The sequence below is a fragment of the Mus caroli genome, chromosome X, assembly GCF_900094665.2.
Source record: "Mus caroli chromosome X, CAROLI_EIJ_v1.1, whole genome shotgun sequence".
NCBI lineage: Eukaryota > Metazoa > Chordata > Mammalia > Rodentia > Muridae > Mus > Mus caroli.
This window is the reverse complement of record NC_034589.1, coordinates 98,020,001-98,047,404: the sequence shown is the minus strand read 5'-3', so window position 1 is coordinate 98,047,404 and position 27,404 is coordinate 98,020,001. Positions and strand designations below refer to the sequence as shown.

General features: G+C 44.2%; 1 protein-coding gene across 1 annotated transcript in view; it reads left to right on the top strand.

The window, feature by feature from the left end:
- Positions 1-5,929: 5,929 nt before the first annotated feature.
- Slc16a2 (solute carrier family 16 member 2) overlaps positions 5,930-27,404 on the top strand; it is a 120,261-nt gene continuing 98,786 nt past the window's right edge. Inside the window, exon 1 of the mRNA XM_021153038.2 lies at positions 5,930-6,589. Within this exon, the coding sequence (XP_021008697.1) occupies positions 6,142-6,589 (448 nt within the window). The 5' untranslated portion in view covers positions 5,930-6,141. The remainder of the gene's footprint in view (positions 6,590-27,404) is intronic.

Genomic DNA, 27,404 nt, shown 5'->3' with positions numbered 1-27,404 from the left:
ACCACCAGTTTCCAATACCTCTTCAGTTAGGGATGTGATTTCTTGAGCCCCTCCTTTATCCACGGTGAGATTTTGTCTGGCTTAATCTTGTTCTAGTCTTGTACACACAGTCCCAGCTGCTGTGAACTCATGTGTACAATTGCATTCTTATTTCTGGCAAACACTAATTTGCTCCTGATAGTTGCTTCCTCTGAGTCTTGCAGTCTATCTACTCTCTCTTTCATAATGATACCTGAGCCTTGGGGTTGGTGGTGTGTGATATAGATATCTCATTTAGAGCTTAGCAACTTATAGCCTGTTATTGTTTGTATATTGTACATTTATGGATCACTGTGTGAATCACTACTGCAAAAAAGCTTCTCAGATAAGAGTTAACAAATACACCAATTTATGAGTGTAAAAATGATTGAGGGAGCATTTTATTACTATGCAGTGGAGTAGACATACTAATAGACTTACTGGACTTTTCATTTGTTAGCCTGTGGTATCTGGAGAAGGTATTCATCATTGGTGAGAATGCCAGCTGGTGTAGCTCACTATGAAGTCCAATGTAGCAGTTTCAAAAAAAAAAAAAAGCTATAAATCAAACTACCACATGACCCAGCTATATCACTCTTTGGTGTAGAGCCAAAGGACTCTATATTTTGCTACAGAAATACACATCCTTATTCTTACTTACTCATCCATTGCTGCTCTGTTTACAATAACCAGGAAATGTAAGCATGTCCATCGATGGATGAATGGCTAATGAAAATGTGCTTTACATAAACAATTGACTATTACTCCATTGTAAATTAAAGTCCATTGTGAAATCACAAGAAATAATTCTAAGTGAGATAACCCAGACCCATAAAGATAAACACCACATGTTCTCTTTCATATGTGGATGCCAGTTTTGAATCTTTAGATATGTATATAAATTGAAGTACCCAAAGAGAGCAGAAAACCAAAAAGGAGTCACAAGGGTGTTCAATGAAAGAGATAGAATAAAAGTACTGTGGAGGGGGGAAAGAAAGTAATAGAACAGGAAGGGTTAAATGAGGGGACATGGGAGGGCAGAGTAGAGGAGGAAACATGGTGAAGAATAACTAGCACTAAAGACTTGAAAACACTGTATAGACACTACTGCAGAAGTTTCCTGATATCTGCACATATATGGGGTCTAAATGGAGTTAATAAGTATTTATTGAATGACTGCTAAACATAAATTAACAAAAGGCTAAAAAAATAGCTATATTTTCCCCTTAACTATGATCAAGAAATGGTTAAAACAGTTTATTCTTTCACTTTAGACTTTCCTCATGCTAGGTTGGGGTTAAGTATTTCCTACCTCTTTCTCTTCCATAATGCTCCTGGTGCTTCTGTCATCTTTTCCCCTCAATGTCTGTGCTAATAATAGGCTCACTATTGAACAGACTGCTTCTTCTTGGCATTCAGGAAGCAGGCTCTGTGCATATGGTCAATTGATTTGTTTTTAATGCATCTATTATTATGAATTGCCTTCTGGCTTGAACTGAAACCAAACTATGCCCAGTATCTTTTCTCTTCCATGCTTCCACTTTGGCCATCAGAAGGTGTCAACATTCAAATTCATTTCCCAGTAATGTGGGTTCCCATCAATACCCTCCTTGTTTATGGACAATGAAACCAAAGTCTTCTCTGCCTTTGGATGTTTCACTGTCGTTGTTACTGACACTATGAGAACTCCTTTCCACAATCAATTCTACTTGGCTATTAGAGCCAAGGTAATGCTGCATCATCAGAAGTCTTAAGTTACCCTCATAAAGATGAATAAGGCAGAGTGAAGGAAGGGAAGGCCTTCTTGACCATACTCTCTATGTACCATCCATTCTCAAGTAGTAAGATGACTTGGACATAGGGCACAGGAATAATGAGAATGCCCATCTATAATGGCCATTGTGCAGGCATACATGCAAATAGAGCACTCATCACATAAAATACATACATAAATAAATCTTTTATAAAGATCTGTTACCCCTGATGTCTGTTGACCAAGACAGATTTAGAAATTTATGGGAAAAATCACATGCATTTGGTACCTGTTTTCTATACCTCTAATTAGTTCAAGCTTCTTTCTATACTATCATTACCACTTTTTTCTCCAGGATGCAACTAGGATACATCTCTGACTCAAGAAATCTTCACTGGCACTCTTGGGTTAACTTTCTATTATCTATGACACAATATTTGAGGATAGTCAACTTTTAAGGAAGGAAGGATCATTTTAGCCCATTGTTTCAGAGACTTTAGTTCATAGTCATATAATGCCACTGCCTTTGGGCCTGTGTCATTATAGTAGATCATGGAGTAGAAAATGGCAGAGAACATGCTTATTTCATGGCAGCCAGGAAGCAGAAAGCCAGGAAGGGAGGAGCCACAGTCTCAATACTCACCTTGAGGGCATGCTCCCAATGACTTAACTTTCTACCACAGGGCACTACCTCACCAAGGTTCCACTACCTCCCAACACTGCCACAAGCTGGCAACCAGGCCTTTAATGCACTGACTTTTAGAAGATACTTATTGAAATCGTAGCACTTGCATAGACCAAAGAAAGCTTATTAGTCTCAACATTACATTTACTAATTCTGTGAAGTAGACAGAATTGTATATTGCAGATAAGGAAATGAATTGCTTAAGGTCACACTAGCTGCAGTGAAATAACCATAAGTAGAACCCAGGTCTCCACATAGCAGCGCTCTAGCCATTAAAAAGCACCTGTACCTTCAAAAGAGGGGAGGACTGGTATGCACTGCATGGGTTACTAGAATGATGGGTTACATAACCCTGTCTCCTGGGTGGGGCACATACTTTGAAATTCACACAAATGGGCAAAGATACCTGTTCTACCTCTTACTGGCTTTGTAAACTTAATTGACTTAACCTCTTGGGTCCTGTTTCCTCATTGCTGTGAATATTATATGACATTATGTATGCAGAGGGCCTAGCATGGTGCTAGGTTTACAGGAGAACCTCAGTGAGTGCTGCCACGCCTCCACCCTCTGCATTCTCATTCCAGTGATCTCAAAACCCATTCAAACCAAAAGGGAAATAGAATTTAGATAGCTGGAATCAAAATGACGTACAGAAATTTATAATTTTACTCAATTCTGGGACTGGAACAAAAATCTTTATAGGGTTTCAGTCAGGTTCTTTGCAAGTAGATACAAAGTCTAGAGCTGTCCTAGAGGACAGCTGGCAATGTGAACGATGGATCCCCTGGCTGGAAAGCAAACCTTTAGCCTCAGCACTCAGCATGTCAATGATTTCTCATTCCTCATGGCTGAAGCATTGTGGAGTTTTATTAAAATGCAAGTGTTCTCTGGGAGAAGCGTCATACATATTAAGTTTTTGGTCTGATTAACTTTCCCTTTCCTCTTTCTATGAGTAGAGTCCTTCTGTGTCTCTGTATCTCGGGATCAGGGCAGGCTCTAAAGCAGGAAACCACCTCCAAGCCACCTGTTAAAAACCCCACTCGATATCCAAAGCCCACATTGTACATAACTTACCCCAGAACCCTGTCATGGCTTATCTAGGTAATAGCTTTCCTCATCTCAGCAACAAGTTCTACACTCCTGTGTTAGATCGGGGGGGGGGGGGGGGGGGGCTTCTGGCTTTTTTGTGTAAAGACTTGTCTTAAAGTTTATTTTTTATTTGCCGTCCTTCATGACCTTAAAGTAATAAATGACTGATCTGAGTTGTGGTTCAGTTTGGAGGCCACAAGAAGCAAGTGATAATAAGGTTTGCTACTTGTCAATAAGAGAGCTGCTCTACTCATTTACACAATGCCTATTTTGTGGACTGGCGTGACCGTATGATCTGTGAATTTGCTTGCTTTTTCATGGAACCACAAGCCACAGGACATCCCTGTCCTGCCTGCCACCCAATTGTGCTTAAAGACTGTGTTCATTGGCATCAGATGGAGTCCAGGTTCCTTGAGCTGTGTTTCCAGCCGGCAGGCAGTTTCACCTAGAAGATCCGAGGTAAAAATGGAGCTGGCGTTCATCCTCTTTGCTAGTGCAAGCGCAGACCCTTAGGGGAGGCAGAGTTGTTTGGAATCACCAAGTAGGTGAGAGTTGAGCTAGTACATTGTGGCTCACCAGCAAGGCAGAGTCCCCTTCCCCCAAACTTTCCCTTACTGAGTCTTGGGCATTCCGTGGGACTCTGAGGTTACTGCCTGAAATGTGGGTGTAAGAGAGAGGTGGTGTTGGAAAGATATCCCTCTGCACTCTTAAAAGCAGAGGTCCAGGCCCAAGGGTCCAGCCTAATCAGGATGTCAGGAGCTGGGCTGCCCTTGATATATATATATATATATATATATATATATATATATATATATATATATAATGTATTTATTTCATTTACATTTCCAATGCTATCCCAAAAGTCCCCCACACCCACTCCCCCACCCACCCACTCTCACCTCTTGGCCCTGGCGTTCCCCTGTACTGAGGCATATAAGGTCTGCACGGCCAATGGGCCTCTCTTTCCGCTGATGGCCGACCAGGCCATCTTCTGATACATATGCAGCTAGAGACATGAGCCCTGGTGGGTACTGGTTAGTTCATATTGTTGTTTCACCTATAGGGTTGCAGATCCCCCCAGCTCCCTGGGTACTTCTCCAGCTCCTCTGACTGTGAGCATCCACTTCTGTGTTTCCTAGGCCCGGGCATAGTCTCACAAGAGACAGCTATATCAGGGTCCTTTCAGCAAAATCTTGCTAGTGTATGCAATGGTGTCAGCGTTTGTAGGCTGATTATGGGATGGATCCCCAGGTATGGCAGTCTAATGAATTTATGAAATTCCTAGGCAAATGGATGAACCTGGAGGGCATCATCCTGAGTGAGGTAACTCAATCACAAAAGAAGTCACATGATATGTACCCACTGATAAGTTTATATTAGCCCAGAAACTTAGAATACCCAAGATATAAGATACAATTTGCGAAACACATGAAGCTCGGGAAGAAGGAAGACCAAGGTGTGAATACTTTGCCCCTTCTTGGAATTGGGAGCAAGGCACCCACGGAAGGAGCTACAGAGACAGAGTTTGGAGCTGAGACGAAAGGATGGACCCCATTTCTTGCTCTCTGGAACAAGAGTAACCTGAACTGTGTTCTGCGTCCCGCCGGGGCCTGGACCGGCCCCCTCTGGTGCTTTCGTGCCTCCCTCCTTTCCTGGCCCGGCCCCTGGCCCAGAGTCTGCCCTGGCCAAGCCTAGACCCGGCCCTCTGTGGCTCCTCTGGGCTCCAGGTTGGCGCAAACAAAGCCCTGATTGACTGCCCGGAGGGGCGGGCCCCGCTGCGCCTCCTCCCCTCAGTCCCGCCAGGGATTTGCCGGGAAGCGCGGGGGTAGGGGGAGACTCTGAGGGGTGCGTGGGTCTGTGGGGATCTAAGTTCCAGACCTGAGAAGATTGTGCCCATCCTCTGTCCCAGGCTGCACTCTCTAGGTCACTGGTCTCCAATCCAAGTTGGAACACAGGGACTCCCGAGGACAGGGTGGGGTCTGTCACAGACCAGCTCTAGTCTTGGGGTTCCCAGGACCAATCTAGCTGCAAGTTGCTTGAAAGCAAGAGGGAGTGGACTCAAGGAACAGGCAGGGTCTTCCTTTGAGGCTAGAGGTTGATCTGTGGGTTCTGGGACCTGCGGGGAGGAGAAGGTAGGGTAAAAGGGTAGTTTCTGCTCCGTTTGCTAATTTAATTCGTCTTCCAAGCCATCTGAACAAGAATAGGAGTCAGTAATTTGAAAAGGGAGTTTGGGGCGGCGGCAGCGGCTAGAGTAGGTAGGCAAGTAAGAGGAGGAAGGGCTGGGGAGAAGAGCGAGGTTGTAGCGGCTGCCTGTTGAGGAAGAGGTGGGAGGGAGGAGGAGGGGGAGGAGAGAGAGATGACGTGGGGAGACGAGGAGGGGGGTTGGACGGGGGAGGAGAAGGAGAGGGCTTGAGGGACCGTCTGTCGCGGGACAGGCTGGCCAGCTCGGGCGCTGGGAGGAGGAGGAGGCAGGGTCCCAGGCAGCGGCGGCGGCAGTGCTCGGAGCGGCAGGAGCAGTAGCAGCAGAAACAAGTACCAGCCAGACAACAGCTCCTCCGGCTCCCTCCGGCAAGCCACAGTCAGTCCCCTAGCCGCGATGGCGCTGCCAAGCCCGGCGAGCGAGGAAGCTGAGGGGCCCTGTCAGGAGGCAAACCAGGAATATCAGGAGCCGGTGTGTAGTCCTGTGCCCGAGCCGGAGCCAGAGCCGGAGCCCGAACCGGAGCCTGACCCCGAGCCGGTGCCAGTGCCCCCGCCCGAGCCTCAGCCTGAGCCCGAGCCCCAGCCCCTACCCGATCCTGCACCCCTGCCGGAGCTGGGCTTTGAGGCTGAGCCAGTGCAAGAACCCGAGCCCACGCCCACTGTGGAAACCCGAGGCACCGCGCGTGGCTTTCAGCCTCCCGAAGGTGGCTTCGGTTGGATAGTGGTGTTTGCAGCCACCTGGTGCAACGGCTCCATCTTCGGCATCCATAACTCTGTTGGTATCCTCTACTCCATGCTACTAGAGGAGGAAAAAGAGAAAAATCGCCAAGTGGAGTTCCAAGCAGGTGAGTGGCCCACGTGCCCCACCTGGCATTGTGGACAAGGGCGTCCGCCCCCACCGTCATCCCCATACCTGTTGGTCTAAGGTGCCCTTTCGAATCGCCTTTCTCACTCCTTGCTAGGGCATGGGTTGCAAAACTATAGGCAGCCTGGGCAATGGAGACCTAGGCTGAAGTGGTCCCGGGAGGTGAAAACTGGAGCATTCATTGCTTACAGGCGAGCAATGAACTTTTTGCCCTGGGACAAATCCAGACTCACCTTTTAGATTGTTTAAAGTACTTTGCCCGTGTGTGCTGGGGAAAATATTTGGAGGATTTGGGGGCGGGAGCGGGAAGCGAAGTCATGTAGACAGGACAGTAGGAAGGTTGAAGGGCTCCGAGAGAAGCACCGAACAACGGGTCCCCGCAGCAACCCCTGCTCCTTTCGGGGATCAGAGCGGTTTTCTGTCAAAACCCACATTCAGGAATCCTGATGACTCTTCGCTCAGAGTCAACACATGGCAGGCGTGTGTGTCGCCGGAGAGAAAGGGAGGAGTGTAATGGGGGTGGGGGTGCGCGCGTCTCTGCCTGCTGTGGGTACGGCCCAGTCAGGCCGTGCCGTTCCCGGGGAGCAAGCGGCTCGCTGTGCACTGGAAGCCAGCCTCAAAGGAGGCAGGAAGGCCGGATACAGAATGGGTCCTGCGACTCAGTCCGCACCTCAGCTGCGCGGTTTCTAGGGCCCCACACCTCTGTTATCTGATGGAGTCTTCTTTCTCCCTGAAGTTAGAATGTTGACCCATCACTCCAGCTTTGGCTTGGGACTGACTCGGGCATCCCTAAGACTTGGCAGGGTTGGAGACATAGCCCTCACCTTACAGGCACGTGGTTGTGTGCAGGCTCCCTAGCACAGAGACCCTCCAGTGACCTCCGGAAACTCAGGCTGTTCGCTCTGCAGAAATCCCTCAGCTGGTCTGGTGAGAGGTTTCTGGACTTAGCCGGGAGCTTGAGATATCCTTTCATGAAAATCTGGCTCCCTCCCTGAGCTGTTAGGATAGTTGGAAGTGTGCACACCATCTCCTCAAGTTCCCTACTTGGGAAAAAGTGGAAAACATAGTGTTCCCCTGGAGTTCTGGGGGTCCTCTCTTGCTAACCACCAAAAGAGGGTCCTTTTGGACGATCAAATGAAATCGAAACCTTGAATTCTGGGATGCCCACTGTGGATTACTTTTAGACATGCCCTCCCTCAATCAAGGAGGTGTGTTGTTTGCAGCTTTGCTGGGCTGTCTGGCAGAAGGGGCTTTGGGACTCTTGTGCCTCAGACCTTGTGACCCATTGGCACCGCTGCAGTATACAGGGCCCACTTGAGAAAATCTCCAGTGTACTCAGCGGCTGTAAATGGCACTCCATAACAACCTAGACTACACAGTCCTGTAGTGGAGGGGTCCCTAGACCCCATGGGACAACTTCTGGGTGGAAGGCTGCTTCTATACTCCTTGGGACCACCTTTTTCCTGCTTTGATGCAGATTAGGGGCTCTTGGGAAAGCAGCCAGGCTAGGCCCTCAGGATGTTGCCTTGGTTACTGGGGGGTTGGGGGAGCACCTGCTGAGAGTTGCCTTGTGGTTTAAGGCAGGCCAGTGGCCTTCAGGGTCAGTGGCAAAGTTTAGGCGGAAATTTAAAGGGAAGCAGTAGAGGCTGAGCTGAATTTAGGCCCCTGTATTTATGTGATGTGATCAGGCCTAGCGCTGGGGCCTTAGGAGCATGCAATAAAACTTGGAAAAACCACTATTTTACCAGGAAGAGGTTCACTGCTGGGGAGCAGACTTCAAAGTAGGTGATCATAGGAGACTCAGGGGGAGGGCTGGCAGGGACTTTCCGGTCAATACCTCACAGTGCAGCTGGAGGGGGCGGTAGTGCTGTGGTCTTTGCAGAGGTGTGGCTAGTGTGTATGCCAACACAGACTAGGTCCACTGAGGGGCTGGAGTTACCGGCTTAAACTCTGGAGAGTATTGGTCAGGAAGAGACAGAAAGGAATTTGGTATGTCCCAAGGGTCTGAGAATACTTTGTCGCAGGTCCTTGTTGTGGTATATCATGGTTTCACTGACGTTATTTTTGATACTGAGCCTTTGCAGAATGCCTCTGTTTTTATTTTGGAAGCCAGTAACATCCTACTACATTCTTGCAAATATTTTACAGAAACATTTCATCCTCAGAATTACCTTTCTTGAGACCCTCGAATTTCTGAAGCTACTATTTATTGACTATCGGGCAGGCTCTTGCCATGTAGCCTTGGGTGACCTAGAACTTGCTGGGTAGCCCACAATAGCTTTCTACTTGTGATTGTCCTCCTGCTTCAAATTTTCCAGTGCTAGGATTATAAAGCATTTGCCACCATACTTTGCCCAAGTCACAATTTAGATCTTGATATTCCAAACATCTTTGCCTGCATTCAATTTCTTCAGTCTATTCAGAGTTTCGTGGCCACCTATGTCACAGCCCTGGAATATGAAACAGGGAAAAACTTAGTATTTTGCTACTGTCTTTATGAGCCAGCATTTGCCCAAAAATGAGTCTGGGAGGACACTTAAGGAAGTTGGTACATTGTTTATTTCTATTAATACGATGTCTTACATGACATTCATTCCTGACAATCTATTAATTTGTATTTGGAGGAACTCTGCAACCCAAGTGTTGTTGTTGTTGTTAGACCTAACACTGTCTAGCCATGAAGGTATATGTAATAGCTTATTGGGTCTAAGGTTCTGAAGTAGTGAAAGTCCCAGAGAAAGGTAATTTCGATGTCTACAATACAATTCCAAACAGGGGCTCTCTAGCACAGGTCAAGGAACAGATAGGGAGAAAGTAGAGTTTGGGCTGTCCTAGAACAGGTAATATACAATCTTTGTGAATGCTGTGGCTTTGAAGTTCAGAACTGGACTGATGGCAAAGGGTTTTTAATAGTGAAACAAATAACTGAGGTCTAGGCTGGGGGTAAGCAGGGGGCGGGGGGGGGAGAACAGGAAAGAAGAAAGCATAGACTTTTGTAGAAGTCACAGGAAATTAAGGATCTCTCCAGCCCAGAAAAGGCATCAGATAGGACAGGAGGCACCAGACCATTTTGTGGGATATAAAGACCAAGTATGGTTTCTTGGGACAACAGATGACCCTTACAATGGGAAATCGGAGCAAGACTAGATAGGTTGCTAGCCCCAGCTCACTCTTCAAACCCTAAGTAGAGGCAAGGTTGAAGTTTAAGTTGAGCAGATGAGGCAGATTTAGCCAGAGTTGCTAACACTGGATCCAAACTAAAGTCTGTTTTAAAGTGCTTCAGAGTAAGCCCATTACCTTGCTCCTTCATTTCCAGTTTACCACTGAGCCATACATGATGAGAGGTCCTTTTTTTGGGGAGTTGAGATGTACAGTCCTTGGAAATTCCTGAGGGAGGCAAGGCTAGGGCTCTCACTACTAAAAAAAAGTAAGGAAGGTTCACTACTGGTACAAGATGGCTTAGGTTGGTGATCTACCCTGGTGGAGAAAACAAACAAACAAACAACTTTCTCTGCATATGCAAGAATAATCTACTATGCTTAAAAGTGACTAAGGGCAGAAGCAAGCCAGCTGTCTTTCTTCTCATCATAGTGTTTTTAGCTACTTGCTTCAGTGTCTCATTGGGTTTACTAGCAAATTGTTAACTTTGAGATTGAAGTATTTTTTGAGTAAACATCTGTCAATCCCAACGTTGGCCAAAGGCTTTTGCCTGCTGTCCAGCAGAGCAAGATCATGTTGGTGCTTTAGGCCACAGGGCCAATGGCTAGGCATCCTTCAAATCATTCCTCTGCATCTTCTCCAACCAAAGTGGGTGTGTCCCAATCTGTGACCCTGGTTCATGCTACAAAGAATGAAGACGAGAGGCTGGGGCACTAGAAAACCAAACAAGAAAATGCTTGCTGGAGCTGATAACTGGGTGCACCTGGATTCTTGTCTCACTGTCCAGTGGCTTCACGTGCTCATTGTAAACAACTCCTCTTCCTCTTGCCTACTGGTATTGGTGAGTGAAAGTTACTCTAAATCTAAGAGTGAGACCTCAGGCCAAATCTGAACACAACCCCTAAACTGATTATCTCAATGACAGCAGCTAGGAGTTACAAAACCTGTGATTCCCAACTTGCTCTGTACCTCAATTACCTATCTGTAAAACAAGAAAGAAAACTATGTGAAAATTTTAACCCCAGCCTCATATCCTTCTAGAGTTGTGTGATAGCTCATTCTCTTTTTTCTTCCTCTTTCTTTCTTTCTTTCTTTCTTTCTTTCTTTCTTTCTTTCTTTCTTTCTTTCTTTCTTTCTTTCTTTTTTTGGAGACAGGGTTTCTCTGTGTAGCCCTGGCTGTCCTGGAACTTACTCTATAGACCAGGCTGGCCTCGAACTCAGAAAACCGCCTGCCTCTGCCTCCCAAGTGCTGGGATTAAAGGCTTGCGCCACCACGCCCGGCAATAGCTCATTCTTTACTACTCACCTAGCATAAGTTTTGACATGCAAAGAAAACTTTGTTAAGTTGCCTGAAGGGGTAGTTAGGTGAGTTGGGAGTATATTAGGAAAGTGAAGAAAACCAAGTGGACACCATTTTTCTACTTTATCTGGTTTTATTTATTTATTTTTTTAACACTATGGGGCTTTAAATTTCGGGCACCTTTAAAAAGACCAGCTCCATTTTATTCAGTATGTAAGAACAACTCTGAGCCTACACATATTTTCCCCACAATGTTCTACTCTCCAGAGAACTGGATTTCGAAAAGAACTCTCAACTTGGCGTGCTGCTAGTATGTATGATGCTCTTTCCCAGTATTCAAATTTGTTCCTCAAAAGTATTAAACTGAAATCACTCCCTCGGGCCTCAGCTTGGACCCCTCTCTTTAAAAATATCTAGATTTACTTTTATTACTTTATGTGTAAGTGTTTTGCCTGAGTGTACATCTGAGCATCTAATGTGTGCCTGGTGCCCTAGGAGGTGATGAGCCTCCATGTGGGTGATGTGAGTAGAGTTTGGGCCCTTTGAAACAACAAGAAGTGCTTTTAACTATGGAGCCAACTCTCCAGCCCTGGGCCCCTCTCATAAAATTTAATTTCCTACAGCTTGCTCTCATTTCTCATAAATGCATGGTCAGTGTGACCTTTGTTTTTTGTTACTTCAGGCTAGAAGTGGAAACTAAGATTTCTGAATGTGATACAGAGCTTCCAAACTGGGGTCTTCAGACAGGTTATCTTTGTAGCTGGCTTGGGTATTCTTGGAGAGTCTTGGAGAAGGCTGAGATGCATGCCTGTTATCCCTGGTTAACGTTGGCTTTGCTCTCGGTTTGACTGAGAATGCCTAATGAGGATCCAGGCATGGAGTGCTTTCCTTTTACACAGGACTTTTATTTTCTTGTCATTTGGCAACATTTTGTGAAATAAGCAAGCAGCTAGACTATCAGCATTTGCAGACGTATGTAAGAGATGCTGTCTCCACCTTTTGAGAAGTCCAGTTTCTCAGGAGAGTGCCCTGCTCCTCTCAACAACCAAATGCCATGGAGTTTGTTTCATTGTGTATTAAAAAGAATTTGTTTGTTTCTTTGTTTTAGATTGTGTGCATGATGGAGTGTGATTTCTTGACTTGAACTCTCACTTGGGATTGAGTGTGTAAACCCTAGAGAAAAGAACTCGTTTTGTTTATATGTTTGATTGATTATCTTTTGAGACAAGAGTTCACTACTTAAAACAAGCTGTTCTCAAACTTGCAGTGATCCTCCTGCCTCTACCTCCTGACTACTCAGATTACAAGCATGCACAACCACATGTAGCAGCAAGGCCTTGTTCTTAAAACACGCGTACATATGTGCACATGTATACCGTCATTCATGTGTTATGAATATTACATTGGAAAGAAGTCTTACCATAGCTTTCTACAGAGTTAAATTTAATGTGACAGAGATACAAGATATCCAGCCTAGAAAACATGCTAGGTCAAGAGGATGGAGAGTACGGTCAGCCTTGCTGGGCCATGTTTCTTGGTCCAGACCCATTTGCTACTCTCTAGTTATGAGACTAGGAAACATTTATCACAAATTCCACTCTATATCACATTTCCCCCTATTCTGCATGCTACCTAGTATTTAAATGTTGCTGAGAAGGGAGCTGTGGTCATTGAAGACATCTCTGGCTTCAGTGGTATTAAAGGACCTGCTCTGAAGGTGGGTGCATTGCCTGCTTATATGAAACAATTCAGCAGCTACTTGTGGGTGGAGAATGTGGCCTGTGATCTCTTCATCATAGCAATCTTGTCCTTCTCTGTTCTCCACTTTCATGTTTGTAGGGTTGATAAGAGAAAAGTATAAGATTGGCTGTCCCTTGCCACACATACACACACACACACACACACACACACACACACACACACACACGCGCGCGCGTGTGTGTGTGTGTGTCAAGGCCTCTCTTTTTTCTTTTCTCTCTTCTCTTGTTTTTCACTCTGAGTGCAGGATGACTCAGTGGTACAGAAACCACCTCTAGAGTTTTGTAGTAGAATAGCTGTTCTGAATCCTGTTTGGACATTCCCATACCGTCTCCTTTCACAGCCCTAAGCGCCCAGCCTAAGAGGTACTGTTATGGTTGAGTCTTAATAAAAATCAAGAAATCCTGCTTTTGCTTTAAATCCTCACCATCACTGTTGTCCATCTCCTATGCCCCTAGAACTCCAGACTGAGTTTAGCTTTCAGGTTCTGGTTCATACAACATTAAGCTCATATCATCTCTCTTTTTGCCAGCAAAAGATACACACAGTTGGCTGTAGAGAGATGAGAGAAGGAAGGAAACAGATACTCAAATCGTCAAGAATAAAAAGGAAAAAAAGGTTTAGGGAGGGCAGAGAGAGGAAGGGGTAGTTCCTGGGTTACTTGCTTTTCCTGTTTCTATGAGCTTGGGCAGAAACAAGAAAAGTGGATGTTGCTAGATAACCAGTCCCCACATAGGTTCTTTGCTTACCTTATCCTGGAGATCTACCCATCTATCAATTTACCCCAGCTGTAATAGTATCTACATGCATCCATGTGTTCAGACCCGTGTGTTTGTGTGTATAGTGGGATAGATAATGTCTAACTGGCCTATTAGTAGAGCTCCTTCAAACATGGTGTCTATAAGATTGAGGTCATGGTTTTAGTCACTTGTTCAGGTTACCGAGCTTACAAACAAAAAGATTCTTCAGTTAATGGTCCATGTCACGTATGCCGGTGACATGGATAGAAGAATTGGATAGAAGACTGGAGATAACTCCCTGCCATCCCTCTTGCCACTGCGGTGATGGCGGTTGGGGGGCGGGGGGCAGTATGGAGCATAGAGTCCAGCATGGCTGCCTGTGCTGCATTCCACAGTGGGATTTCTTTGTCCTTTAGCTCCATATCTGAACACCCTAATGATAGCAATAGCATAGCTGTGATAAGCAACATTAATTGATATTAGTTAACAGCAATTAGTTCTATGGAAAGTACCATCCTGAACACTTTCAAGTACCTATTTTGTTTTAATTCTCAACGGTCTAACTATATAGGTATCACTACTTCCTACATTTTTTAGATAAATCAAGGATCAGAAGTATCATGTTCAGGTTTATGTGGCAAAAGCCAGGATTTGGATCGGAACAGTCTAAGCCCAGAACTCCTGCTTTTTGACCCTGATTTAACACATGGCGCTATGTGGGATCACCTGCCTTGGGACACTTCTTTGGAGTTTTCTCCTTCCTGCTTCTTCTAGGCATCGTTAGGAGAAAGGGAGATGGGGGTTAGTAAACAAAGGTTGGGCAGTCTTGTGATACAGGACAACATTTTCTCACCACCCATCTCACTGTACCCAGAGTGAGTGTGCAAAGAATCATAATTCTTAAAGTTCAAAAAGTGTTAGACAGTTTGTCACCTCTTTGTTCTTTAGTCCAGAACAAATCACATAACCTTTCTAGGATGCAGAAGTCCCACATACAAAGGCCACAAAGCTGTCCTCAGCAAGCAGTGTTTAATTTGATAGCTCTGTCAGGATGAGACGTGACTGTGTATTTGTAAAAGTTCTTTGTAAATTATGGTCATTGTTGTTGGTATCATGATCCTTGCTCAGGCCCTAGAAATGAAGTCACTGCTTTTGTCTAAATGTGTCTCTAAATATCTCTTCCTGTCCTCTCATTTTCCACTCCATCTCTTCACCATTTCTTTATGGATTTGTCTGCAGTTTGTTCTGATGTCCTAAAGCTAAAGACAGGACTGGTTGTGTTTTCTTTGTTCCTCAGCCCTAGGAGAGCCCAAACAGAGGAGGGGCCAGATCCCAGATCATATACATTCAAGGAAACAAGGCATGTGGAAATATTTACAGCACTTGGCAAGAGCTCACAAACCTCACTCTATCAAGGGCTGAGTATTTCAGTAAGAATTGCTAGGGCTGAGGGGCGGATGGTGGATGGAGTTAGGGTGTCATTTCCTCCAGGGAGTCTTGTTATCTTGCAGATAGTAAGGAAGAAAGAAAGGGATATGTAGGGTCAGAAGGTCTGAGCCAGGGGACATTAAGTTTATAAGAAGACTTGCTTCTTTGTGTTCAGCTCTGGAGTAGGCCAGTTTCCTTGTGTTTTAAACAGGATATCCCCAGAGAGCTGAGGTCACAGAGGCCTGCAGTAGTAGTTTCAAGCAAGCATTTCAGTGGCCACTTAGGAAGCCTCCATTAAGGCCAGTTAGTTGTCTGAGGAAATGGCTTTATTTTGTTGCTTTGAGACAGGACCTTACTCTATATAGTTCAGGCTGTCCTTGAACTCATGGTGATGATCCTCCTGACTCAGATATCAAGTATTGAGATTCTAAGTATATGCCACCATGCCTGATACATTTTTCTTTCATTGCTTGTAACAAAAGGTAAACCATAAGCCCTTCTTTAAGACAAGGGTTTTAAATACACCACAAGTAAACATCCTGATTTTTAGCTATTCAAATATCTGAGCTAAAGGCCCAAAGTTATAGGTTGATGGCAGAGCATTTGCCTAGTATATACAAAGGTCCTGGGGTCTGTCGCCAATCTGCTCCCAACTAAGAGACTGAGGTAAGTTTGGAAAGACAGAGAGCAAGGGAGAGAGGGAGAGAGAGAGAGAGAGAGAGAGAGAGAGAGAGAGAGAGAGAGAGAGAGAGAGAGATTGATTCTCATCTTACAGGTCTATAATTGAGCTATGTATGGAAAGGTGTGTCCTTAACTAATCCATTTGTAGTGGAGGTTGCTTTGAAAGGGGGCTGAGAACTGAGTGAAGGCTGTGAGTTGCTAGCATGCTCCACACTTCTCTGTTCAATCACTGGCGTTATGCTTCCCTGCTTATCCTGAACTTTTCCAAAGTCGATCCTCAAGTGTTACTTTGTGGGAATACATGGAGATAAAATTCAAAATGTATAGTGTTGAAAACTCTCTTTCTCCCCCCTGTCCTCCTGTTTCTCCCCAAGGCTACCAGCACTTTCTAGGGTATCCTTCCAGAAATATTCTGTTTCTTGCTATCATTCAAATGCACAGCCTACCTTTGAAGTACAAATGATGAAACATAACATTATCTTCTAACTTGCCTTCAAATTTCAAAGTATCGTGGGTATTAGTTATACATTAAGTCCATAAAGCAAGCCCTCATTCTTTGCTACAGACACATCATATTTTCCAATGGGTATATCATAAATGATTTAATCAGTGTCTTACTGACAGACATTCAGTTGTCTCCAATATTTTCCTATAGGCTTTAGGATGAAGCAGCATTAGATGGAGATGCCTTATCATATGGTTCCTGGACAAAGTTTCAGTTTCTTGGAAATTTTATTCGTTTTCTAATACAAAAAAATCATCGCTGAGATGGAACAACATACGTTCAGCATCTGACATCCAGCTTGGCACCTACTAAGCATTTGATTAAGTGTGACTTCTTTCCTGGCTCATGAGCCTTTCCCATCCATTATCCTCCAATTGCATGAATGTGGGTTGAATTGAAGAAAATAGGTCTTTCCTGTGTGCTGGAATGACCTCCAGAGGAGCCAGAGTAGTGTCCCTTAAGTTTACAATTTCTTTGAAAAAAATACAACATTCAAAATAACTATGGTTATTGCTAAGTAGGAAAAAATGTGTGTTGTATTGAGTTGAATATTGTTATCACTTTCTTGTGGTGATGTGGGCAAACAGAGAAGAATGTAGAATCGGGGAAGCTTGCTGGTAGGCCTAGAACTTGACATAGGATTTAGCTACATGGAAACTCGGCAAAAGTAACAGCATAGAAGTTGAGAATTAAACAGTTTGTAACCAGGTATTGTGGTGCAGGCCTATAATCCTAGCACTTGAAAACAGAGGCAGGAGGATCAGGAATTCAAAGTCCGATTGGCCTGCATAGTACTACTTTGTCTCACACAAAACAAAACTAAAACCCAGAACCAAAAAAAATTAGACTATTTGGTTGTGTCTCAGATTCTGTTTTTGTTGTTTTGTTTTGGGCTGTATTTTCTCCCTCTGGGAATCCAGTGAGTCACTGTCCCCATTAGGCCCTACACAGCAGGTGGGGTAGGGTGGGGTGGAAGGGTAGGAGAAGAAAAAATACTGAGGACATTTGGAGAGAAGGGGCATGGGCTGAGGGGATGTCTGGGCATCAGGCCACAAAATGAGATGCCTGAAAATGGCCTGTGGCACATCAGCCTGGGCCACACCACCTGCTTTCCTATGTCAGCAACCCAGACACTTTTTTCTAAGCATTCTGAGGCCAAGAAGAGCATAGTAGTAAAAGCTCTCAGCCTCTCAGTTTAGCCTCAGAGTGGTGTCCAGAGCCTGTGAAGCCCAGGAAAAAGAAGCCTGTTGAGTCATTTCTTACCGGGTACATTGTAATAAACATCTCCATTTTTTAAGTTCATGGAACAATTAAGGGAAATTGTTTAAGCTCATCATATGTCAGTGTCTTTGGTCACATCAAGTGCTACATTGACAGAATCTGAGACATAAAAATTAATATAATTTTGTGTCTACTAGGGGAAAGTTTACTGGATGGAAGCCCTGCATAGAATTCCTGTTCCCCATTTCTAGGGGCAGAAAATAGAAGAGTGGGGCCAATGAGAGTAGACAGGGATTCTAACTCTGGGTTTCCAATTCCATGCTGCATGGGGGTAGTAATGCATGAGTTTTCTGAAGCTGCAATAGAAAACCTCAGGACCATCTGAAGTTTAAGTGTATGGGTAAGAAGCAGAATATGCAGTAGGAGAAAATAAGGAACCAGGAGTTGTGCCATTAAGGGAATAAAAGCAAGAGTAATGGAAGGGAAGATTTAGACATAACTGAGACCTTGTGGCTGGAATTCAGAAAATACTGTGATCAGTGAGGAGAGAGGAGTAGGAGAGAGGAATGGAGGAGAATAGGAGGGGAGGGGAGAGGAAAGGAGAAAAGAGGAGAGGAGACAAAGGGGGAGTTCTATAGTAAGTTCGTTGTAACCTTGCTAAGTCCAATTTCTTTTCTGGACTTCAGATTTCTCTCCTTCTGAAATGAGAAACTTGGACCAATGAACAGTTTCACAAGGAGACCTTGGGCATGATGGTGATGGGAATGGGGAATGGCAAAGAGGTTAACAAAAGAGCTTCTTTTAAAATGGAAACATAGCCTCACAGATTTCAGGAAAGACAGCTTTCAGAGATAGTAACTATCCATAGCTTCAACCCTATATCCTTGAAGAATTCCCTCAAGTGAGGCAAAGAGAGATGGCAAGATGGTTTAGCAGGTTAAGCTCACTTGCCACCAAGCCCAGAAATCTTAAGTTCCATCCTTAGAGTGGAACTGTAGAATGGCAGGAGAGAACTGATTTCCTTTGAGTTATCCTTTGACATTCACACAGACTGTAACATAAGGGCACATGAACACACACACACACATGCAGAGATAGATAGATAGATAGATAGATAGATAGATAGATAGATAGATAGAGATGTGACAATTTTTAAAGAGATACAAAAAGAGAATTATGTGTGTATGCATGTGTGTATACTTGTGCAAATAAGATCACACCTCAAAGCACAGTTGGTATTTGTTAGAACCAATTATGACATACTGAGTTAGCATCATAGGAAATCTTTGCTGAATAATCTCCACTCTAAGACTGCTTTCCAGGGACTAAAGAAATGTCTTGGTGCTTAAGAGCCCTTGCTACTCTTGCAGAAGATCTTGATTTTGATTCCCAGCACCTACATGGTGGCTCACAACCTTCTGTAACTCCAGTTCTAGGACAGTAGCACTGAATACACTCATGGTGCACAGACATATGTATAGGCAAAATACTAGTACACATAAAACAAAATCAATAAGTCAAAAAATTAAGATAGCTTTCCAGATACACACAAGGAGACCAGAGTGGTTTTATTATTTAAGTCTGTGTTTTATGTGTAGGGATCCTGTCATAGAGCCAGCTTGAATCAGCACTAATGTTCAGCCAAACTGTCTAGATAAACACTATTCACTAGCTGTTTGTCCATGCACAAGGTATTTAACTTCTCTGTACTGTTATTTCCCTGTTTGAAAAAGGAAGATAACAAAATCACTTATGAAATATGGTTATGACATGAGCTTATAAACTGGCATAGAATACTATCTGACACATTACAGGAGCTACATACATGTTTGCTGTTCTTGGCATCTATCTAATAATCTGTGGCTTGTGAATATACATAATGGGGCCCAAAAAAGCAAATGTGATCCCAGGTTAGCCCAGTGATAGTCAAGAATTGGGGATTGGGTGCATTGTTAAGATACCACGTGGGCTACTCTTATGTAGCCCAAGCCCAGGACTGGATTAGGACCTTCAGAGTCCCCAAGAACAATTTTTAGACTGTTAAATGCTGCGAGATGACAGAGTTGGATTGGTAAATATATACTTTTCCTATCTAGAAGTGGTTTTAACTTACTGATACCTAAAATTATGCTCAATCCACATGTGGAGTTATCATTCCACACCAGTCATACTAGGCTGTACACTTCTGCTCTAAGTTTAGGAAAGAATCAATAACTATGTATGGTCTATATAGCTATACACAGCAGTTCTCCACCCAAGCAGTTCCATACACAGCAAGGAGCGCTGTATCCTGTTCCTACTGGCTTATCTTGCCAGGCCTCATGGACTCTTTGCTGATTGGAACCGCCCACACAGTACTTGGAAGGAGCAGGTGAGGACATATACCTGAAAGTCTCAAGAAAACAATCCTGGCAGGAAGCTCTAAAGATTATCAAGTTCAAATCCTAGTGTAGAGTTGGGATGAGAAAGAATGGTTAGAATCCTCTCTGCCACTTGGTGATGAGTGGAGCAAGAGTCTCCCAGCTCTGACTCTTCCAGTGACTTCAAGTCAGTGACCTTAGAAACCTTGATATCATTATCAGCTTCCATATTGCTCTGCGCATCAGCAGGTTCTAACCATCCAAGTGGTGGACAATAAGACAATTATGTGCTTCAAGAACCAAAATGGTCTGGGGGATTTTTTTCCCTCGACATTTCACTCATGGAAAGAGTAGCTCCAATTAAACTTTCCATTGGCCCACTAACTAAACAGATGGAGAAACATAGTGTTATATGTAAGGTAGGTACAGAGACCTTCATTTTCCATCTTCCCTGGAGATGGCACCACTCACATTCAGGCCTGTACTATCTGCCCTTTTCATGAAGTGTCTCAAACATGGAAGGCTCAGGTGGAACCGGTCAGACCGGATGTTGTGAGCCTACGCCTTGTAGAAAGGGAAAGATAGATACACACACTGCCGTGGGAGAGAATAAGAAGGAAACAAATCTATTGTTCCAGCCTCTAACTTGAAAAAAACTGCTTATGGCTTCCGGAGTATCATCAATGAACACTGCTAAAGAATGTGGTGGCTCACCTATGTCCCATGAATGGACTCGGCTGGTAACCTCAAGACTACATTCCAGGCCATGGCTCAACAGAGGCTAGGGCTGGCCTTGAGGCCCTCTTCTTTTTCATGGACTTAGTCTGAGCGTTGAAATAAAAGATGACTTAGGATGGGAGCTCACATTGACAATCCCAAAGTTTAACTCCCCTTTGTCTCACTTCTCTATATTCTATGTGGCCCAAGATTTAACATTGAGTAGACAGTTTTAGAGCCCTGGCATTACTGTTTACATGATCCACAGCCTTGGCCAAGTTTGAACTTCACTTTCCTTCTCTGCAGAAAAGAGGGCAGTAGAGGTTATAATCCCTGCCTCTCAGCTGTGTGATAAAGTTCAAATGATAGAATAAATGTGATAAACCTTTGAAAACTACTTTGAATATTCCACATGAATTATCATCATGATCATATTAATAAGCAAATCTTCAAATTTACATATGTGGTTATGCATGTATATGTGGACTGAGACATTTACCCACTGTGCATGCATGTATAAGCAACTCCATCTATGTAAGGAATTGTCTATACATCTCTGATTTTAAGCTTGAACTCATGACATGGACCGTTAAAAATGCATACTCCTTAAAAAGTGTGCACATACAAACAGCCTCATAGCTGTGAAATGAATGAGCAGACCACAGCATTCATCTTCTCTCTAGACTGGTCTTCTAGGAGTCTGAAAAAGACGTTCTTTCTAAATTCCCCAACTTCATCCTGCCAGTGTCTCCTTTGCCCTTGCTGGGGCCTCTTCCTGGCCTCCATCTTGTTTGCACGTTAGCACAGCTGCTGCTAAAATTCAGGCTGCCCTGTGTGGCATCCACATGTCTGGAGAGCATGGGGCCTGTCCAGTTGCTCCACGAATAGCAGCACCACAGCTCCTTCCTGCACAATGTATTTATAGCCATGGTTGCAAATAGCTGTCAACATTTTCAGAGTATTTTTCAAAACACAGTTAATCCAGACACAGAAATAGTCACTGGCCCAAATGCTCTGAAGCTAAAAGAAATTAGACCTAAAGGAAATTGAATCTCACATCTCTCTTCTTCTCTTTCTCCTGTTCATTATCCCTCCTGTGACCCGCTTTGGCCACTTCTTATTCCATAGATCACTGAGCTTAAGTAAGGTATGAGGATATGGTACCATAGGGTAGATTTGCTTCAGAGAACTTAGCATCATCCTAGCATAATGCTTTAAGAGAAAGGAAGAAAGGAGAAAGAAGAAGAAGTAAGAGTGTTGAGGATTAGAAGAATGCACATAACTGGAGACTTCCTAATTGTCAGACCCACAACAAGGAAGCCGAGTGCCCATTTTGAGGCCAACTAGAATTTTGGTTGGTTTTAGAGGACCCCACCCTTCCCACAGTCTGTGGGGTGTGGACCATCACACTGTGCTGCTTCTTTGCAGGGTTGAAACACTAAAGCGAGCCCCTAGTGATGGAGTTGAAGAGGTAAACATGATTACAGAATAAGGTAATCTCCCAGTAAGGGAACAGGCCTGAGGCTATGGTGACATGGGTTTAGGTAGGGTTAGAATATCACTATTTTCAAAAGCAGAATGCTCTTGAGGATGGAAGAGAACACTGTTAATATTTTTCTAGCACACTAGGCATAAAACAGGATTGTCACAGGTAACCCAAAATGAGTGTCCGTTGTAGAAATAGGGTGTGTTTGTTACAGCTTTCTCAGAAAAAAAAAAAAAAGAGCACCATAAAGACTCCTCCCAAGGTGCCTTGAGAAACGTATGCGTGTTTGTGTGTGTGCAGGGGGAGGGATTGTTCATTATGTGTCTGGATTAAATTTGTATGAAAGTATGTGAGACTGTGAGTATATCTAACTTTGTGTTACTATGGATGTGTATGTGTGTGATATGTGTGATGATGTGTGTATACATGGATATATAGTAAGAGTGAATGAATACATGTGCATGTGAGCACGTGCAAGATAGCCAGTCCTCACCCCTGCTTCACTGAATTGCAGACTCAGTTCCAGGACAGCAGTCACATAGTCCACTGCCTTATTTCATATGCGGGGAAACCAACGCATGGGTCATAAGATTTATATACTTCCACCACTTGTTTGGCAATGGCAAAGGGTTGACTAGCAACAGTCACGGTAATCCTGATTGGGTGTCAGATGCCAATCCATATGCATTGAAGTGAAAGCCCGGCGATTTCTTAAAGGTTTTCGCAAACAATGGGTACTTGGCAAGTGCAAGAAAGAAGCTTCTGAAGTCATTTTGAAAAGACTCAGCCTGGGTGCCAGGGGAATATTTAACCAATGGCTGGTTCCCTTGAGCTGTTTCTCTGAAGGATGCTGCTAAGCAATGGAAGTTTTGAAATATCACTTGATGCCATCCTTCTCATCCCTCACCCTAAAGATGTTATTTGTCTTAGAGACAAACGTTGATCTCGAGTAGAGATCCACTAAAACTCTTCACAGGATTTAGGCCAGACATGCTGAACATTTTCCTAGACTGACCTAGGATACAGGACAGCCCCTCTTCCTTAGCCCCTTATTCCTGCCCCATCACATTGGACTCCAAGGCAAAGGAAATGGCTACAGATGTGCTAACAGGGTTCTGGATGGGGGGTAAGAATGTGTGTCCCAGAAGATAGATAGCTACCTCATTTTCCCTGAATTGTTTGGTCTGTAGCTGAGGGATAGCTCCATAACAATGAAGCAAAAACACCAAAACATTAGTCCTTAACTGAACAGATTGAACCTGCTTGAGTTTTCATTTTGCTGTACAAAGGATGAGACAGGACTATGGGGTGCCATAGCAAAGATCAGGAGGAACTATTCCCGTTTTCTTTTTGTTGTTTGTTTGTTTGTTTGTTTTTGTCCTGGAGATACTCCAGTTTGGAGTCAGCCAGTATTCACTGGGCATTTACTGTGTGCCTACCATCAAACTGGATGTTTACATAAGTGAATTTTATCATTGAGGCCTTACACTAAGCCTGTAAATACACTCCAAGAAATAATTACCAGTGGCTTAGTCAATGTAAAATGGCTAATAATGTCAGAATGGGAGTTCAACCACAACTTTCTTGACTAGAAGTTATTGGTAGTCTACGGCATGCCAGGCATTATGCTAAAATTTTTCCACAGATTATCTCACTTAATCCTCAGAATAACTCTGTGGGGATCTACTTCACCCTCTGATATTTTCCATATAAAGCTATTAAGGTTCTGAAATATTCAGTCCTTTATCCAAGGCCCAATGTTCCAGCACTTGCAGTAAAGGATTCAAATCCAGTCTTCTTGACTCTCAAGAGTCAACCCTTCCCTGCTCCTCTGTGGAAAACAGTATAGGCTTCTGGATAGTAACCTCCTCTAGTACTAGGGATTAAAACCTGGGGTTTTGAGCATGCGGGGCACATAGTCTACCACTGAGCCATAGCTCCCAGCTTTCAAATAACTCATAAAGCCTCTTGCAGCTCTGACATTGTAGAGGTCAACCAGCTCTATGATAATCCTTCCCTATTAACCCCAGCAGCCTTACAGTTACTTGACTGTGTTCTCCTGTTATTCTTCTCTGCCCATCTGGGTCTCCCCACGTGTAATGCCTCTATACCAGTAGACCCAGTGAATGCATCCTTATCAGCTTAGTCTGAGTTGCTCTCGAGCTGACTCGGCTTCCTCACTTCTGCATGTCCCAGGAGATCCCTGGTTCAAGCTAACTCGATAGACTACCCAGAAGGTCCAGGTCCAGCAAGAGCCCCTGCCTCAATAAGTAAGTGAGGAGTAACAGAAAATACCTGTATCTACCTTAGGCCCCCACATACATGTGTATGCATGTGCATGCACATCCACATAGACGTGTCAAAAATCTGAGTTCGGCCACTGTCTGCAAGTTTTATGGCTACCCTCTGTGTGTTTTACTACCCTGAGCATTAATTGCTGCATTGGTGAAAATCAGGCTATTTTTCCCATGGGTTTTGTAGAGAGTAAGCACATGTGTGGAGGTTAGAACTTTCAGAAGTTGTTGGTTTTTTAGGTTTGTTTTAGTTAGTTGGTTAGTTAGTTAGTTAGTTAGTTAGTTAGTTTTTCTCTTCTTCTACAATGTGAGCCCTGGAGATCAAAGTCAGGTCATTAGGCTTGGCAGAGAGTGCCTGTGCTCATGGATCCTTTCCATGGACCCACAGTTCCTAACCTGTGTCAAAAGGTTTGAAAGAGTCTAGATGAAAAGAAAATGTATGCCAAAACATTTATTTAGATTTGTGTTGTGTGTTTTGAGGGTCAGATCGAAAAATGGCTTGGACATGTTGGATGGGCTCCGGTGAGCTCCTTTCTCAGGAGGAGCTGCTGTTGTGACTGCTCTGCTCCCTGCCTGTCCTTTTATACATCCAAGAATGCAAATCTGCCCAGCCTAGCTAATGTCCTGGCCCCCTGCCCCGTTTGCTCTGTAGACTAGGAGACCACCTGCTTCTGTAATCTCTGTGACAAAGAATCACAGGGTTCTTTTTCCTTTTCCAGAAGCAAAACTTGCCAAGGTTTTATGTACAGAGAGGCTTCCTTGTTTCGCCTATATGAGTGGTGCCACCCCTGGGTCTATGCAAATCAAGACAGACATATGTGGAAAATTGGGCTTGTCTCATGATGTTATTATTAGCCCATTATTGTGGGTAAGGAAACTAACTGACCTCAGAGAAATGGCAGATAATAAATGGTGAATTCTAGTTGTGTGTGTTTGGGTGCACACCGAAGTGGGTAAGACGTTTATCTGAAAGCCTTTGAGAGGTAGACAACCTGCATTTAATTTTCAGATCACCATCAGTGTTCAGAAATAAAATAAAACTAGGCAGTAAGCACAATACAAGTTAAGCATTAGGCCAAGGAGATACCGACTCTGCACTGATGTGTATGCAGGTGCATGTGTGTAGGTCAGAGGTCAACCTAAGGCATCATTCCTAAGGAGCTGCCCACCTTGTTTTGGAGAGACAGAGTCTGTCAATGGAACCTGGGACTCTCTGCTTTGGCTAGGCCAGCTGGCAAGAGAACTCTAGGTATCGACCTGTCTTCCATTCCCCAGTGCTGGAATTATTATAGGTGTGTGCCACCACACTTGGCTTTGCATGTGAGTTCTGGGGAAATCAAACTTATGAGGTCCTCAGGCTTCTGCAGCAAGTACTTTATCAGCCTAGCCATTCCCTCGGCCCCATGTCCGTTAACCTTTCTGTCTCCTTTATTCGGTTTGAGTTTCCTCAAGAGGCCTCATTTCACTAACCACAGCATATTTTTCTGAGTGTTGTGATGCAAGAGGGTCAAGGGGAGATAGAGAATCAAGTTGCAACCCTGTGTGAAGAAAGATAACTAAACACCACACTTGAGTCAAGTAAGACCATCGGTGATAACAACAGCTAATAGTTGACAAAAGGTTTTGTCAACCTGAAGGAAGACCAGAGTGACTCTCACACTTAACATAATGCATTATAGTCTTAAGGACTTGATAAGTGTGTGTGTGTGGAAGTGAGGGGCAAAGACAGGCCCAAATGTCCCTGTCTTTCATTCTAGGCACATTAATCAAAGTCAGATCCACGTTGTCTTCTCAGGCCTTATTTGCATGTACTTTAAAGGTACAATATGTTTGGATTTGTTTTACAAATCGTTGTTCTTAGCAACCAAGGTCAGAGATTTTGGCTTTTGCTTTGACTGCTAACCATACCCCTAAGAAATCCCACAGGAAGCCCTAAGATTTACTTTGCTCCTGGACACCTGGTAAATGACTGTCCTCTTTCCTTGCCCTGTCTATGAGTTCTAATTGGAATTGTGGGGGCCAAGTATTCTTTCTTTCTTCCTCTCTTTCCCTTGGGGTCAATCAGGTTTCTGAGCTCCAGGAGAGAGCTGCACTCTCAATCATCCCCTGACCGACCAAAGCTGCAATTCCCAAAGCACCTCTGTTTTCCAGGTGCAGGACAGAGTTCCCACACATCTGTCCTGTCCTTCCGTTGGCAGCCTGGCCTTCCCACCTCCAGTTTCCAGAGCCAATCTAAGTCAGTCCTCTGCACTATTCCCCTTCAGGAAAAAAAGCAAGCAAGACAAGTTCCTCTCTTGCCAGCCCAATAACACTCTGAGCAGGCAGGCAGCTGGCATCTGAAGTAGGCAGCTAGCATCCTGAGTTCTAGAAGACTGGGCAACATAATTATCCAGGGAATGGTGTCTGGAGCTTGCTTGCCTCATACACAGAGACCCTACTTTGTGAAGTAAACATCCAGCAAGAGAATATTATTTTTGAGGAAAGAACTTTTGAACAGACACTGCAACTGATCCAATTCTCCCTCAGCCTCTGGCCTCAGCCTCGTGCTTCAAGTCATGCCCAAGAGAAGAAGAACTCAACCTATTTCTTGTTGTCAGAAGTGCAGATTTTGGCCCAAGGCCCAGGTGAGGAAGAGGATGACAGAATGACAGAGTTACCTAACTGTTTGCAACAAAGAGCGCATTCCTCCCCACCCGGCCCTGCCCTAACATGTCATTGAATGCCTCTTCCTGAGCACCCTCAGAAAGCTTTTGCCCTTCTCTTCCTACATGAAGCTGTTATTGCTTATTCCAATAAAAGGTTATCTAACATGCAAGAAACCTTAGTTGTGTCCTTTGAGCCTGACCACATATTTCTTTTTGGTTTTTGTGAATTTTCAGAGGGGCCTACTAGCTCCTTGTGTGAAATATTCAGGCCTGAGTCATATGATGGTAGTTACATGGGAAAAAATTGGACCCAGAATTAGTGGTGCAAGCCTTTGATCCCAGCACTCAGGAGGCAGAGGCAGACAGATCTCTATGAGTTTGAGGCCAGCCTGATCTACATAGTGAGTTCCAAGACAGCCAGAGGTACATAGTGAGACTCTGTTTCAAGTAAGAAAAGAGAGAGAGAGAGAGAGAGAGAGAGAGAGAGAGAGAGAGGGGGGG